Source organism: Drosophila navojoa, chromosome 2, assembly GCF_054131105.1.
Source record: "Drosophila navojoa isolate 15081-1374.11 chromosome 2, UAZ_NAV_1.0, whole genome shotgun sequence".
NCBI classification, from domain to species: domain Eukaryota; kingdom Metazoa; phylum Arthropoda; class Insecta; order Diptera; family Drosophilidae; genus Drosophila; species Drosophila navojoa.
Window position 1 is genome coordinate 6,046,881 of NC_142890.1, and position 17,561 is coordinate 6,064,441.

At 41.0% G+C, this 17,561-nt stretch overlaps 1 protein-coding gene and 1 long non-coding RNA gene across 2 annotated transcripts in view; both read right to left on the reverse strand.

The window, feature by feature from the left end:
- Window positions 1-17,561, reverse strand: part of LOC149092082 (uncharacterized) — a 193,544-nt gene that overhangs the window by 8,506 nt on the left and 167,477 nt on the right. The window lies entirely within an intron of this gene.
- Window positions 4,878-5,897, reverse strand: Ubc87F (Ubiquitin conjugating enzyme 87F). Its single transcript, XM_018111618.3, has 2 exons — window positions 5,748-5,897; window positions 4,878-5,627 (listed from the first exon to the last, which is right to left on the reverse strand). The coding sequence occupies exon 2, from the start codon at window positions 5,617-5,619 to the stop codon at window positions 5,116-5,118; it is 504 nt and encodes a 167-aa protein (XP_017967107.1). The 5' UTR covers window positions 5,620-5,627; window positions 5,748-5,897; the 3' UTR covers window positions 4,878-5,115.

Below are 17,561 nucleotides of genomic sequence, written 5' to 3' on the forward strand. Positions count from 1 at the left end.
TGTGGCAAATGTTGCCTTGCACTCGACGCATGCAAATTTTGCTAGCCGGGCCTTCACAACAATTGACAATTGTTCAAAATGCAAATGGAAATGCAGAGACATATGCAACAGCAACAACAACAGCAGCAACAACAACATCAGCTACAACATCAGCAACAACGACATCGTCTCATGCATATGCGTCGAGCGTTATGTTTTGAGGCGTTGACATTGTCGAGACTGACAAAACGACGACATTTGCCGAGATAAGATAAACAGGCTGGCATTATCAACAGTGAGTGCAAATACGCGTGTACCAACAGCATTTTCAAGTGCAAATGAGCCGGCAACTGTTATGAGATAAAAGATAAAACCATAAAGAGGAGAAACTAAACAATTGGAAACGAACAAATATAGCCGAGTCGAGCGGCGCGGCCATTTTGCAAATGAAAAGCGGAAAAGCTGCATCTGCAGGAGCAGCCAGACACACAGTCTTTGCCAAAAGTCTATCTAACTGTCTGTCTGACTGTAGCTTTATCTGCTGCTCTATGGCACTGCCTGGCAGCTTCATCAAATATTTAGCGCCAGCCATTGTACATATTGTAAAATGTAAATACGAAACGGACGTCGAAGTGGTGGAGTGTATCTGTTATAGAGCATGTTTGTGTGTCTCTATGTGTGTGTTTGTGTGTGTGTGTGTAAATACAAACTACCCTGCGATGCTCTTTAAAAGGGAGTCACGACTGCAAGGGCGAGGGTGTGTGTGTGTGTATGTGTGGGAGTGGGTGTAGGTGTGGCTGTGGCTGTGTACTACGGTGCCAACGACCAACGATGTACAAAAACAAAAACCAACGCAGCCAAAAAGCCGGCAACAACAAGCGCCAGCAACAGCGCCAAATGTTGCCAGCAACAAAGTTGCTAAGCAAGCGTGTTCAGGTGCGGCTGGAGGGTTAAATTGTTGAATTGAGAGTTTGTGGTGTTGATGCTGATAATTCAGTTTACCATCTTAAAGGGCATATATATATATACATATTTTTTTTTTTTATATATTTTGAGCAAAAAAGACTAAACAAGAAAATTTTTAACAAGTTTTATAACAAACATTAATATTGAAACTTTATAAATACTAAAATGTAAAGTATTTAGTCTGTTTTTTTAATATTATTCGATAGAAGAATAGAAGTTTTTCAATATGTTTATAATATTTTAAGTATTTAACTATATTACCATAATATTTCAGTTTTTTAGAAAATGAAAAATATAATTAAAATATTATATTAAACAATATCACTATTTTGTAATGTATATTTGTAGTATATGTAATATTCTGAAAAGCCAAATTTGATAATATCTTTTTTAATGCATTTGAATATATGTATCTATATTTTTTTATCACTTATTTTTCTGTACCCTATTCAAAGAGTACCACAACTATATCTACAGCTGTAATAAACCACTTATATAAATACAATGTGCCATAAATATGTCAATCCCGAACAAATATTCGCCAGAATTACAGTCAACATGTGTTGTAAATCCTAATGACATACACACACACACACACATCTGGGCGCAGCGCAGGCAGTCAAGTTCGCTCCTGTGCTGTGGCCTGGCGCACAGCAGTGCATGTGTCTGCTTGCATTTATCTCGTTTCGGCATGTTATGTTGCGACGCCAGCAGCAGCTGCGACTGCGACGGCGGCGGCGGCGGCGACGGTGACTGCGGCAGCGCGACAGCGTTAACAGAAACTTGTTTTCAACGTAGTTGGGTTTAGTTTACTTTGAGACGGCGACGCAGGTGGATGTGTGTGCTCGAGAGACCCGGCTAAAGCGAATGTGAGACGCGTCGCAGACGAACGAACCGAACGTAGCGCGTTTTTAAAAATACAAACACGCACACACACACACATACAAATAAACAAACAAGCGGCAGCAACAACAACAAGTGAAGCAGCATTCGGTTTTTATGACGCGGCGGTACGCGTCAGGTAGTTTCTTCCGCGGCTTCGATATTATTATTATTGTTGTTGTTGTTGTTTTGCTCCGTGCATTTGTCCAAGCGCAAAAGCAAGCACCGTGTAAACTCTGTTAACAAGTACAAACTGCGCGCTCTGTACTTAGATAAACAGATAAACAAAGTTCGGGTCGTCTGTGCGAGTTTCCAACTAACCCGAAAAAAAAAAACGAGTGAAGAGTGCAAAAAGAATCGAAATAGATATAGAAATAGAAATACAAATACAAAATACAAATACGTGAAATAATCGAAAACGACTAACGGATACCCTTTCGCTTTGGATTACTCATCCGTGGCAAAGGAGTAACGACCAATAGCGACATTTTCACTGTCGCGTTTTCACCGCAGCACGCAGGCGTTCGCCATCTCGCTCGCACCGCCGCTCTAGCTCTATACGAAATCAAAACCAGTATCTGAGCCAATGTATCTGTAAGATACAAAGCCAGCTCCCAGCGCATATTGGAATTTACTTAAAGCGTATGCGACGCACGCACACACACACACACACGGAGACACACACAGAGGCACGCACAACAGAGCCCAGCTCTTGTCTATTGGATTTGTACTTGTTTCTGTAGGTAAGTGTAGATCGCACCGAGCAGCGGCGCCCTTTTCCACAGAAATACACAGTGTATGTGTTTGTGTTTTTCCACCCTCGATCGGCTGACTAATGTAGCCTGACCTGAGCCAGCTAGCCAGCTAGCCAGCTAGCCGAGCTACCTGTACGCGCGCAGAGTGACCCCGACCTGTTCGCTTTCCCATTAACAGTAGTGGAAAAGCGATTTCACTGCATTATATTGAAATGCTATTTATAAACTTTATGATCGTCAGCTCTCCCCACCTCTGGTTCAGTTGAGCTCCGCTTGGCTCCAGGTATCCAGGCCTGGCTGTGCGTGTGTTAGCCACAGAAGAAGACAAGGCAAGGCTGAAGCCGGTTTTAAGCCTGGGCCAACAACAACAACAACAACAGCAAATACAACCACAACAGCAACATCAATTCAATTTCTACTCGCTGAGTGAGTTTTGCTGCTGATGAAGAACCTCAGCCGCAGTCGCCGTCGTCGTCGCAGTAGCAGTAGCAGCCGTAGCGGCAGCGGCAGCTTCAGTCTCATTGGCGGAGCATCGACTCGTCTTCTTCTTCTTCTCCTCATCTTTTGTGGCATCTTGGTTTTTAGTTTTTTTTTCAGTCCAAGCAGGTTTTCTGTGCTGTTTTCTTCAGCTTTTCGTTTTCGTTTTTTATTGCTTACATATTTTGTTGGCCAAGATTTGAAGCTGATTCTTCATCGAGTTCTTGCCTCTGCCTGTCAATATTTATGCCTTTTTTTTTGGCCAAGAGTCTGGCTTGGCCTTATTAACACAGTTTGCGCTGATTCATATTCATCATATTTTAATATTTGTATTTGGTGTACAAATGCCAGACAGTCGTGCATTATTTTTCGGGCCAAAAGCCACACCCAGCAAAAATAATAATAATAAAGTAAGAGAAATAAAAACTTTAGCTAAAAATGTTCATTAGGCGCTTTTTGAGTCATTGTTCAGCAATGTGGCGGCAGGCTTGACCGGATTGTGGCCGGAACCAAACAATGCAAAATCAAAATGCAAAACTTGTTGCTAAACAACAATAACAACAACAAGAGCAACAATAACAACAACAATGACAGCAACAATCGCTGGCTAACAACAACAAACAAAAAACTTCAGTTAGCCGCTAAAAAATGCTATTTATACACTGACCGAGGCAGAGTATTGGCGTTTTGGCATGACCTTTGTTACTATTAGTATGCTCTATTAGGTTATACATATTCATGATCTATTATAGCAGATGTAGGAGATTGCTATATTTTAAAAGTTTTTTTGTTTTCTTTTCTATATTCAGAATTGTTGTTAAATTTACTCTAGATTTCATTTAGATGATGCAGAATCTAAATTTGTTAAGTAAGAATAACAGATTTGTAGGGTTATAGATAATTTAGATAATATATAATTTATTTTTGGTAAACATTAAGCGAAATGCCTGAATAAATCTACTTGCATATTCATTCACTCATTCATTTCAGACGGATGGGCTATTGTTCTGAAAATTATAACATTTCTGCATGTTTTTCGACTGTATCTCTTACTTTATTATATTCTTTGGGCTAAGATAAGCTTAAAGAACTCTAAGGTAATAAAGAGCGCCAACACAATTCTTCAAAACTCGAATTCACAATCTGTCAGCCAAACACCTTCCTAGCTACTCATTAATTAATGCATTGTTCAAATCTCCGCCAATTAACATACCTAGGGCTTGAGTTCTAAAAAGAATAAAGCCATTAGAGTTTAGCTTATAAAAAAGATTAAATAAATTTAAATAAATAAAATACATTTGCGGTCAATCCGGCATTATCAATTCTTTGCTGACTTAACTTACTTCTGATAAAAGACTTTTGTATCTCTTTTCTATTGTATTATTAGAGTATCAAATATTCGTCATTGTGCGCAAATATTTTGCGTCTCGTTAAGAGTTGTTTGGCTGCCATGTGCCCAGCCCGTCCAGGTGAGCGGCATATTTATTGCTGCCGTTGCTTTGGGCATGTGAAGTAGAAGTGTAGAAGTCAATAAAGGCTGCGCACAGCCAAAGCAAAATGTTAGCACAGCTGAGCAAGAGACTCGATACTGGAGACTCGAGTCTCTATTGGCCATTGGCCACAGGCAACTGTGTCAGCCGTCGCTGCTGCGTATTAAGCACTCGGCTTAAGATTGACCCAGACTTGGGAGACTTGACCAAGTGCGCGAAGATGTCCAATTAAAGCTGTCAGGCGTCGGCATAGCATTAGCCGGCTAATCATGCGGGAAACTTAATTAAGGCGGCGCATTTCCAGCAGCCAATTAAAGCCGCACAAAAATACAAAAATAATAGTATTTATGACACTTTCTCGAGAAACGAGGCAGCTGCATAAAAAGATTGAACTTCAGTTGCTAGATTTTTTTTGTTTTTTGCAAGCAGTCGCTTATTTTATTCGCATGCTTGAATGTTGACCGTTTGAGTTGATTTGAGTGTGGAAGTCTGTCTACCTGTCTGTCTGTCTCTGTCTCTGACTATCTCTGTCTCTGAGTTTGCTTCAGGTGTGGCAGGCAACCCAGCTAGACCTCCTCCTGGCTGCGGCGCACACAGCGCGCTACTTTCCGCTTGAATTCCGGATGATCTTCGCGCCATTCCTTGGCGGCGTCCACATTGGCCGCCGACTCGTCATTGGGATCGGTCAGCATGGAGATGACAGATAGCAAGATGGTCTCCACGGTGTGTACGGGCAGCCAGCGCTCCTCGGCCTTCTCGTAGCCCCACTTATCGTCGCCGGGCTCGTGCAGTATGGAGATGCAGACATCGCCGTTCTTCTCAATATTCGGATGCCAGATCTCGGTGACGAATTTCATGCGTGGCGGCCGCAAAGGGTACTCCTTGGGAAAGATTAGATGAGCCTTGAAGCATCCGCCCTCGTACAGGGTGTCCGGCGGACCGATGATGACCACCTCCCACTTGAAGATGTCCTCGTCGTTGATCAGACCGGCGGAGAAGCCTTCGACGGGGTTGCGGTGCAGCTCGGCGAGCTGCCGCTTGAGTAGTAGCGATGCTTGCAGTTCAGACATTTCACTGGCTATATGGATCAATGGGATCGATGCAGTTCGATAGTAATTGTCGTAGTATTAATGATCATATAGTAGTTGCCGTTGTCGTTGTCGTTGTTGTTCGTGTTGACTTCCTGGGCGCTACTTACTGGAATTTTGTTCAAAAATTTCGATACGTTTCTGTAGTTTTTTTTTTTCGGAATTTTTGTAGATTTTTTACTATGCTGAACTACGCTGAGTGTTACGGCCAACACACATTGACAACTCTGACCCAGCGCCTAACTAGTTGATATTAGTTTTTACGGTTTGTTTAAAGTGCCGACAGTTTCCACAAGGGGGACTTTTGTAAGGTGTGAAGCAACACCAGTGAAAATATCCTTCGTGAAAGTTGTAGAAGTTGTATATGCTGTATAAGCAATGTGGTTTTATAGCTATTGTTCTTATCATGCAGGCTTTCAAATATCTATTGCTTGACCTTACGTGACAAATCGATAAAAAGTCAGTACATATTATCAGTATATATTAGAATTTGATATTTTAAGTACCCATATCATTTTTATTGAGTAGTAGCGATGATACATACCCTTTTTAAGTGAATCGATAAATATCGATACTTATAAAATTTTGTATTTGACGTTTGATTATCAATATGGATATCTTGGGTATATTTTGTACCTTTATCAGTAAACATTGACCTTTTAACGCATACTTTAACATTTATCTGGTTTTATAGATAGAATAGATAAATGTAGATATTGTCAACTAAAACTTCCTCTCCCTGTACTTTGCTTATCCAACTCAAAATAATAAAATCGAACTCACTCTATGCTCTCTCTCAGTTGCCAAAGCCCGATTACTCATGCCCACTTTTATAATTGTAGCATTATCTCGGTTCTAGCTTTGTTTCTTAAAGCATCTTAAGATAAATTGTCATCTGGCGCTACTTGTCTTGGCCAAGAGCCTCCAAGGACTCCACTCCGACTGCTGCATCAAGTCATCTGGCATTAAATTGCTAAGTTGCTGCAGTTTGTCGCTAATGGATTTGCCTCTGAGTCTTTTGGAATTCTTTCGACTGCCCTGGCGTATGCTCGCAAACATACATATATTATCTCTTGGGCCGCAGACAAAAACCGCATGATTGCAATTGCTTTTGTTGCTGTTGTTGTTGTTGTAGTCTATGCAACTGCTATTCGCGCATTTTGAGTTATGAATGCTGCCACACATTGTTGCAACTGCCTTTTGGGCTTGCTGTAATTGCGCACAATTGTTGGCAAAACACACACACACGCAGACAGTTAAGCACGTACTCATATGCCACATTTGTATATCTCGCATTCTCATGCTTTTCACACACTCTGAGGCAGATCTTTTTTTTTTTTGCCAATTGCATTTTTGAATTTGCCGCAAGCGAGCCTCATGCCACGCCTCCTGCTCAGTATCGCTAACTGAAATTATGTTGCCGCAAATGTGTGAATTGCTAATGTGTTTGTTTGCTTGTTTTGTTTTTTTTCAGCCAGTTTTGCCCGTTGCGCCGTTTTCATGCACAATCATTGCCGGTTTTTCAAGTTTTTCATGTTGCAATTTTCACCAAATTCCATCAGGGTGTGCGTGTGTGTGCTTGAGTAGTTTTATTAATATTTACCTGCCAACAAGAGTAACATGTGTGTGCCCCAGCAGCACCAGCGCTGAGAACTATCCAAGTCCATAAGAACCAATGGGCTCACATGCATCTATCAGATACTTTTTGGATTTGCCGTGCTGCAGCGAAACAGCCGTTAAACATGTTTGGCCACAGCACAAGACTGACAGCGGTTGTTGCTGTTATGTTGCTGCTGCTGCTGCTGCTGATCTTGGCGACCCGTGGCATGCCCATTTAAGTGTCAGCAAATGCAGTCGCATGTCCCACAGCGCTTGGCACAAGCCAACAACAACAAATGTGTAAACAATGCGCGAGCGAACTCGAATTTTCATTTCGTTCAAGTGTCGCGCGCGACCAAATGATAAAATGTAGCTCACATTAACTTTAATTGATTTTCATATAACCAATGCACCCTCACACACACACATATATATCTATACACCCATACAGTAGGATTGGTTGCCATGACAGTGTTGTTTTTTTTGTTCTTTTTTTGGTGGGCGTGTCGCATGCGACAATTGCATTTCCGGCATCACGCAAACTTCTACCGGTCTGTGCGGCCCACACTCTTGAAAACTCTTCAATTGCTCTGCCACTGAATCGGTCTCTTTCCAGTTGCTGTTATATATATACCCGCATATGCATATATATGTATGTATGTATATATTTCTTTTTTGGAACTGAGCAGGTGCTCCTTCATTCAGCTCGTCGCCGTTGGGTGCCCACGCTGCGTGCCTCAAACTGCTAGCTCATGTCGTTGGACTCATCGGGCAGCTGTCGGCGTCGATCAGTTCAAATTGATTGTGTTCGCTAGCTCTGGCACTCTTTCTCTCTCTCTACCTCTCCCTCTCTATCTTTTGTTGAACAAATTGGTGGTTGGTTAGTCATTTGTTTGATAATGCACTTGTGCCTGGCACTACCTGTTCTCGCTAAACTTACATCATTTGAAAATTTGAATAAAAAAATATGATCATTAACGACAGCTGTGCTCAATTTGCTGGCGCATTTGCGGCGCCTCTCTTTGTGCTTCTCATGTGTATGACTAGCAAAAATGCTGAGACTGTGACAGCTGCTTTTAGTTTACGTAGCATTCGAACGGCTTTTCTTGGGCCTCTCGCTGAGCTGACCCAAATGCCTTTCTATGTCAGCCGAGCTGCGAGTGTATAAATGCTTCTTCGCTTTGGCGCCTTTCTTTGCGCTTCTCAGAGAGCTGAGCTGAGCTAAGTGCTTTGACTTAAATGATAACGAGAGGGTAACTCTCTGATATGAGCTTGGCTTGATATTTTTACTCGCTTTTGGCGCTTCCTTTGCGCTTCTCATATATCCCTTATGAAAAGTCCTGCCTTTAATGTCACTTAGTTTTTCCCTTGGTAACTTTGGCGCCTCTCTATGCGCTTCTCAGTTGCAATTGCATATGAGCTTTTTACCCGCTGGTGCGCCTCCCTCTGCGCTTCTCATAAATTTGAACCTAAACAAGTGTCCATTTAAGTGCGGCTCGCTTATTGGATCTGTGAGTTACGAACTCATTTTTTCAGTGCACTTTTATGCTGGCGGCGCACAAAAGTTTTCCATAATTTATTGTATTTTCTTTCGGTTGCGGCTGCTGCCGGTGCTTTCATAACGGCGTAATGCTCGAAAGTCAAAATGCGAAAGAAATGGAGAGAGAACGCGCTGAGCAAAAACTAAAATTGCACAAAACGATAAAAGGAAAATGCAACACAAAACCTTTTCCACGTGCACATTTATACATTTTTCTTTTACTCTCCTCCTCCTCCTCCTCCTCCTCTTCTTCTTTTTAATGTGTTTTATGCGTTTTGCCATTTTTATAATTGAGTTGGCCGTTGAGAGCGTTGGAGGGGGCCACGGCCAGAGTTTGGATAAAGCTATAAAGTGCACTATATACATATACATATATACATATTTATGTATATATAGAGAGCTGGCATCAAGTGGCAGAGGGAGTGCCGAAGTTGTTCTGGTTCTGGTTCTGGATTTTGCGGCTGAAGTTGCAGTCGCAGTCGCAGTTGCAGTTGCAGTTGCAATTGCATTCACAGCAGACGCGCTGCAGCAGTTGGAGTGTGCCCGCTCATGTGCACTGAATTGCGAACGAACAAAAAATTCTGCACTGAAATGCGATATTGTATATATGTTTACATATATATCTGAAGTGAGTATATTATATGCCACAATTGACAGCAGTAGAAAGTAGTGTAGGAAATACGATAAGCTACTCTCTACGACTCTCCAGCAGTTCCAAGCTAGACTGATTTTTATGATTGATATTTTTTTGCAAAATAAACTCCGGTCACGTTTATCATAGCTCCACATGTGATTAGATAATTGCTTTGAGCATATAAAATGTGTGTCTGTTTTTTCAGCTTACCTAAGTGAAGTGTTACGTAGGTTTGGCTGAGCCCTCAGCTGATGAAGGCTTGCAAGCTCATTGCGCTGAGGGTTTTGAATTATGCATTGGAGTTTATTTAGTTAAATTGTTTAGTGAGCTGTTAGGCACTTCATTATATTTTACCTTGCTCAAGCACTGCTTAGTTTTCAAAACTAAAAGGTTTATAATTTTATATAATTATGAGGTCACTCATTATAATTTTTTTTTTTTTATAAACTTATTGCACATTTTTTAGTCTAACGAACGATTTCTTGCACTGCAAATGCATTTGCAGTCAGTGGCTGCACACAGAGTCAGCATTATCATTATCTCCCTCATCATCCCCATCTTCATCCGCATCATCTTGGTCATCTGCAGTGTGGTCCCTAATGAATGCCTCCGTCAACTTTTGCTCCAGTTGCGTGCGCGCGCGCTTTATTTGTTGTTTTTTTTTCCTCTTTATTCAACTGGAGCGCGTTTAGTTTTTCACGCCAGCGAGTTTGAAGCGATTTGCTTGTGGCGCGTCTTGACTAATAACTCAATTTGTCCTTTAACGGGTTTAGCTGTTGGCTAAACGTAATTGAGGTAAGACCGTTTTCTTCTGGCATTGCGTAAGCGCTGTCGGCCTTAATAAGCCACCTGGGCGACGCCGACTGCTCTCCGGTTGCCCCAAATGGGCCGTTAGACATCGTGCTTAAAGTTCATTTACTTTTCGAGGAAAAGCCCTAGAGAAAAACCCGGAAAGAACATCGCACTGAAAATGAGCCAAGCGCAAAATGTCATTTATAGTTTCTTTTATTTCTTTTCTTTTTCGCTTTTGTTTATTTTTTCTTTTTTTTATAGTTTTTTTCGTTTGTTTTGTTTTTTAGTATTTTTATTTTTTTGATTCTGTTTTCATATTTTGCCAGACCATTTCGTTTTGAAAACGCTTCGTTTGTCGTTTTGTTGTCTAGTGCTTTTTCATACAGGCGGGCTCGAAAATCCAAGCTTGGCCTAAAAAGTGCTTATTAAATTTAATGACAGCACGTTTGCTTGCGAAAAGCGTTTCGACTTCACTTTTTTTTTTCCTGAACCTCAACTTATGGCTCTGTGTTTTTTTTATATCTATTTTTTCTGGTTTTACTGTGGGCCGCAGCGCATTGGGAGCAGAGGCCATAATGGCACAATCTTCACATTTAATTACGTGGCTCGGCTTTTTATTGAGCCGGAGACCCTCCAAATGAACGCATCATTCACGAAATTGTTGCACAGCTTCAGCAGTAATTGCTGCTAATATAACGTTTTTCTCAAATTTGTAGCCCTTTGAGTCTATTTGGTTGATTTACTCTAGGGGGTACAATGGGAATTACACTTGAGGTAAAGTGAAACCGGACATTAAATATAATTGATAGAAAATTAAGATTTTTTTGTGTGTGAGTTATGTTCAACAATATTTTTAGTAGAGTGAGTTTTATTTAAAAAAAAAGTTTATATTTTTAACAACTTTTCCGAGCATTAAATTTAATTGATTGAAAAATATTTTTAAAAATTATTTTCAATTGCTTGAGATTTTTTTTTTATATCTATGTACAAATTAAAAAATAAATTTAATTAAAATAATGATACATATAGCAACATAGTTACCTATCTGTATGTCTGGTTTTGCTGATCTTCTGCAAATTGTCTATGATTTTTTAGTATAATTTATGTTCATTTAGCAGCAAATTTTTTTATTGAAAATCTGTGAATTTTTCAATAAGAAATATTATATATATATAATTTTTGACCCTAGAGCAGTTTTCGAATTTTATATTAAAAAATCGTTTTCTAAATATATATCTAATATATAATTATATCTATCAGTATCGAGTATCAGTTAAAGCTGTCATCTGTCTGCTAACCACTGCTACCTATTATTGACTCAAGGTATTCAAAACTAAGCTCGCAGATCTAGCCAATCAGCTCTAAGGAAATGCACTATTAGCTGGGCAAACTTTCAGTTAAATTTTCAGCTCACTTTCAAGTGTCGTCGACTGCAGTTTTGCATAAATTGGCCTTTCATAATTATGAACAACAATGGCGCATGGTGCCTGCCTGCCACTCCAGCCAGTTAGTGGGTAGTGAAAGTAATTTACAAATTTAAATTAATGCGCTCAGCAACATATCAACAACAGCAACGGCTATGAGCGGGCGGGAGAAAAGGGCCTTTTGCACATTTAGACCCCGGGGGTTATGTGCCGGTAATTTGCAATTTCCCTGCGAAAAAAAAAAAAAGAAAAAAAGAAAGAAAACCGCGAAGACCCAGTCAGAGATATGGCTGACTTGGTTATTATTCAACTATTCAACTGGTTTCTTAGTATGCCAGAGATGCATTACACTCGGACTCGGACCCCCTCTCTCTCTCTCTCTCTATGCCTGGGGTTTCTGAATTTAATTTTTTTATAGAGCGCACTCGTTGAACTTCAAATGGCGCGAGCAACAAAACACCCATACTAACAACAACAACAACAAAATGAGAAGTGAAATTCACTTTCAGTACAGTGCTCACTGGCAGTTAATGAACTGCAGCCGCAACGAGAGCAACAGGAAGTGGACGATGTAACATTAGCACAGTGGTGTCTATTAAGCAAAAACTATGCTAATTTCTGAAGTTAGTTTCCCAGCTTTATGAAATGAATTCATTTCACGGAAGATCGCGATGGGCCGACGCCGACGCGTCCACGGTCATGAGTTGCTGTCAAGATTTGTTTGCGTGCCCACAAATTGTTGTCTTTTATTCACACAGTTACAGACAGACAGAAAGACAGACAAACAGACAGACAGACAGTTGGCATTTGCATTTCCATGTTTCCTCCTCCCTCTATCTATCTATCTCTCTCTCTCTCTGTCTCTCTCTCTAAGGGCAGTCGAGCATTGCTTCCAGCACCTGTTAACAATTAAAAGACAAGATCCCTTGCGCCCTGCACTGCAGTTGCCTGCCCACCCCTTAGATAACCTGGCTAATTAACTTTCTTTTGACATTCGGTAGACGAGGCAGCATCGTCTTAGTTTCGTTTTTCCAATTAGCATTTCCAAGCCAAGAGTGGACAATGTTGTAGATCGCCGTCCAGCACACAAATGAAGCAACTTCTTTGATCATAAATTATTCAAGACCTGTGCCGGCCGTTGCCTTTGTTTGTTTTCCATGTGACGCGGCCAAAAACTAAGCCCTGTGGGAATGTCTCGATGTAGTCATAAAAATAACAGTTGAACGGAACGGAAATCAACAACAACACCAAGACTTAGCGGCCCTTCTGGCTAGCTGGGCACTAGGCGCCCATTCGAGTGGCATCTCGTTGTGTAAACATTTACTTTGTTGCTCTTCGTAAGACAAACGAGATCTTGAGATCTTGCAGCCGAAATTGAGCTATTGCTGTCAGGTGTGATCCCATGCTTATGTTGGCCATCAGGTGTTGGCATTGAATTGGGTTAATGTGCGATTTAGTTGAGGCGTACAGTTACAGCTATCTCGAAACGTGAAGAGAAGAAAGCCAATAAAAGCTGAAAATTGTGTTTTTAGCTTCTAGAACTCTAACTTAAAGCAACAGGAAGTCTGTACTTGCAAAGAATTTAACTAGATCGAGCCTCATATTCTTATCGATTTTTCTTATCAGTTTAACCTGCATTTCCTGCCCCTGGGCCATGGCGCTGCTCTCATTTGCTATTCGCGCCACACGCTACTTGCCACTTGCAACATGTTGCAACGAGAGTAAAATGTGCCAATTTTGTACATGTTGTAAATGCAATTTATATGGATCTAAAGAACAAGCAAACAAGAGACACGGCCACTTCATCACGCAGCGCTGGCCAAGCGTGAGGCGACTGCAGTTGCATGCGTGTCTTCTACTTGTTATACCCTACATGTGGGCCAAGTTCTTAACAGGGTATATTGACAAAATGTGTGATCGAAGATTTTTTTTTTACTAACTCTTCTGTGATATTCCCTCTCTGTATACATTCTCTCTCTTTTGGAAAAACAACAAAAACTTAGCTGTAAACGTAAGATTCGATAATATAAACTGTACATTTATCTCACTCTCCCTCACTCTCTCTCTCTCTTTACCTCACTCTCTCTGCCTCCTTGTATATTAGTAATCCTCTTGCAGCTTTTCTTAGCTTTCTTCTTGTCAGCTTCCAGCTGAATTATCAAGCTGTCTTTCTTGTTAACTCTAATATCAATCTCATTTATGACTTTTCTTAAAAATCTCAAGGATTATAAGCTTATAGAGAGTAGATTTCACTTCACATATTCTCAAAATATATAAAAACTGCTTTTGCCATAACACTATATTAATTTTTCAACATATAGAAAAGCATTTCAGCATTTGATTTTGTACACATAAGCTTCTACAGCATATCAGCTAGTCGGGCATTCCTTTCGTGTAGAACTTGTACGTGTTTTAGTTATTATTCTTGTGGCTGCGAGTGCAACAAAGCGGCAACAGTCCGCTCAGCTCGTTCCAGTCGCGGCTGCATCTATTGTTCTGGCAGCTCGTGCTTGTGCCAGATTAATGCGCCGACAGCCAGACAGGCGGACAGACAGGCAGCCAGCCTGCAAGGCAGGCAACAGCAGCTGGTTTCGATTTCAATTTAAGGCGGATGTTCGGTTTAATTGCAAGTATGGTCATTTACAATTCATAGAGCGGCGCATGAGCCCTCCGCGTCCCTGTGCAGGCATCTCAGGTTGCCGCCAAATGCTGTTGAACTTGGAGGTTAGCCTTTGAGGCTGAGCGCACTCGATGAGAATCAATCGCTTGGTCAATGGAAATTGAAAGGCATCATCGTCTTGTTAACGGTTCAGTGGCCGCAATTGCCATTGCCATTGCACTTGACACTGCTGCAACCGTAATGCTGGCCAGCCACTGAGTGCCTCTCCTTGCAGCATTTCGCAGCTGGATTGCTTGCGGCTGCTGGCTGGCCAATTGAATGGGGCAGCGAGGGGCGAGTGCGCTTACTTTCACTGCAGCTGCAGCGGGCCAACACGTCGTATGCTTGATCGAAAGCGTGAAGCCAAAGTTTAATTGAATCTGTTCGGACAACAATATAGACGCAGAGAGAGGGAGAGAGAGAGAGAGGGATAGACATACACTTCAGGTATACGCAGTAGCAACTTGTAATTGGCAACTTTCAAAGTTGGCCATTTCTTGAAGACATTTGAAAGTTATTGAACAACAGTTTGTAACTTTGCCTAGACAAAACTCAAGTAACTAAATGAAAGTTTGGCATTTCAAGATATTTTATGGAAGAATTATATTTTATCATTAATGTTCAATAAATTTGGAAATGGGAATCCATTTTAAGATATTTAATTATTTTATATTAAATTATATTTTATTTTTAAAGGTCAATGAATTTTGAAAATGTGAATGTAGTTTTACATATTTTACATTTAAATATTAAACTAGATTTTATTATATAAAGTTGAAGGAATGGGAAGCCTACTTCTCATATATCATGTTTATAGCTTTAAATATGTTTTACATATTGTTGTTGCTATAAATTTGCATTCTAATAGAAGTGAATGTGTTATTGTGTTGTTAAGCGTTGCTTATTGCGATGCTTCCCATCAGAATTTGAAATGCTCTTTATAAGAATTTGACTACACAACTTTATATACCAAACTTGAGCTGTATATGTCTCTCAAAGTTGCCCAATTTAATGGGTCTATGTATAAATAGCTGGGCTAAATACCATTAGAAGAACACTAATAATAAATAATCTATAATATAATAACTTCATGGTTTCAAATCCAACTCACTGTCACTTCAAACTGCCCTTTTCACACTTTTAACTTTTTACAGGGTATCTTCAACATTGTTCTGTCTGTTTGTTGAGGCCACAAAGTTTGCGTTGAGTTCGCAGCTGCCACAAAATCAATAAGAAACGCACCTAAGCCACGCACGTCGGCCGTCGGTCGTGTCGTCTAAATTGAGGGCGTGGCATGCTCCGGCTCTGTTGTCGCCATAAAATTGGGTCAACAAAAAATGTGTACAATTATGTGGTGTTGCGCGACGCCCATAAAATGCAGCTCTATCGACCAGGTCGAAAGTATTTTGGTGTTTTTTTCTGTTTTTTTTTGGGCTTTAAACGAGCGAAAACAAAACTCGTTTGATGTAACTGAGATTTGGGTGCCGCTTGCAACACAGCTAACAACGGGTTTATTCGGGCGCCCAACATGGACCCTTGAGCAAACCCATATGAGAATGCCAAGCACACACACACATGTGCTTGATGTTGGTGTGTGCACTGCGACTTTCCCATTTGCAGAGATTTTCATTTTCACATTTCACATCTGGATATTTCAATATGTAAACGAATGAAATTCGTCTCGTTTGCTTTGCATAGCAGCAAATGGGATTTGGGCTTATGAATATTGACAGCCACACACACACACAAACACACACACAGCTCTGCCTCTTGATAGCAAATAATGTGTTTCCTCGCTTCATTCCTCTCCCTCTCTCTTTCTCCCCATATATAATATTGTGCGTGGCTTTGGGGCTGCTGCCATGACGAATCATTGCTGCAATTGCAGGCCCGCAAGTTTGATCGATTTGTTGCAGTTACAAGTACCGCGCCGCTCACCCCGCCGTCGTCTGGCTTTCAACGAATTGTAACTGTTGCGGTTAGTTTGCCCTTCGACCCCTTCGAGCGGTTCGACGCGGCTTGCAGCGCTCCAATGGGCATACATAAAGCTGGGGCCAGGGCGTGTCGCTTGGCTAAATGTCGGAAGCATTTTGTGTGAGGGGAGAAATGTCGCTCGTCGCTTTTCATTATTGAGTTGTCTCTGTATGCGTGTGCGTGTGTGTGTGTGTGTGTGGCAGTTGCTGTTATTTGATTTGAACTGACTGACACATCTATCGATGTGCCCTCCGCATCCGAGTGGCCCAGATTTTGTAGGCGAGTGTTGATAGTTTTGAAATATTTTTGATTGTCGCTTATCAGCTCTGGCATAGTTTTCGTAGCGCGTTGCGCTGATAATGGCTGCATGCAGCGCATGTTGCAACAAGCTCTGACAGCAATGTGCTGCAGATTGCTAAATAGCTAAATGGCCAAAAGAGCTGCAACATGCAGTCAGCCAGCTGTTGCTGCTGTTGGCCAATTTGTTAGCCAAATTGCTGGCAATTCTCAGTGGCGCCGCTGCCCACTGAAGTGGGTGTCTGTGCTCGTGCTCCCCTGCTTCCGCAGATCGCATGACAAATGACTGCCACAACAAGTGGCAGCAACTTCAGATGCCCTCTCAATTCCACTTGAAGTTTTATCTAGCGCTGCGCTGCTTCTTTTCATCCGCTTTTACTTTTTAAGTAGCTGTGTTTTCTCAGCTATTTAGCAATGCATTTCCCTCTTCTTATGCCCTGTACGAAAGGGAACTAGCTGAACGAGTGAGAAGATTGGCCACAATCGAAGCCATAAGTTGAATTTGATATGCTAGAGCTAAGACCTTGGGTTGCATTTGACATACCCTGTCTCATTTACGCAACATAGAGAAAGAGAGAGATAGACTGGCAAAATATATACTACAATTTTTTCATATGTAAGATAAAAGATTCTTATTACTTAATATATAATAAAGCTAAAAAGTTGCCATATACATATGTATATAATATACAATACTATGTTATACTATGCCAACTAATTCTAGAGTATATGCTAGTCTATCATTCCATTTCAACTCTTCTCAACTGCAGCTGTGCAAAGTTTTATATAAAATTTGGACTTTTATTGCAATTTCTTTGGGGACTCGGCCTGATGATTTGTCGCTGGCATTTGGTGAGCTTCATTTACTTGAGTGCAACGTGATTTTGGTGACTTTCGAGTACTTAAGAGACAGAGACAGAGCAAGCGAGAAGGGAGAGAGGTAGGAAATTACTGTCTGGCAGAGGAAAAATGCTGATTACTAGCGAAAAATAATGGCTTATAATA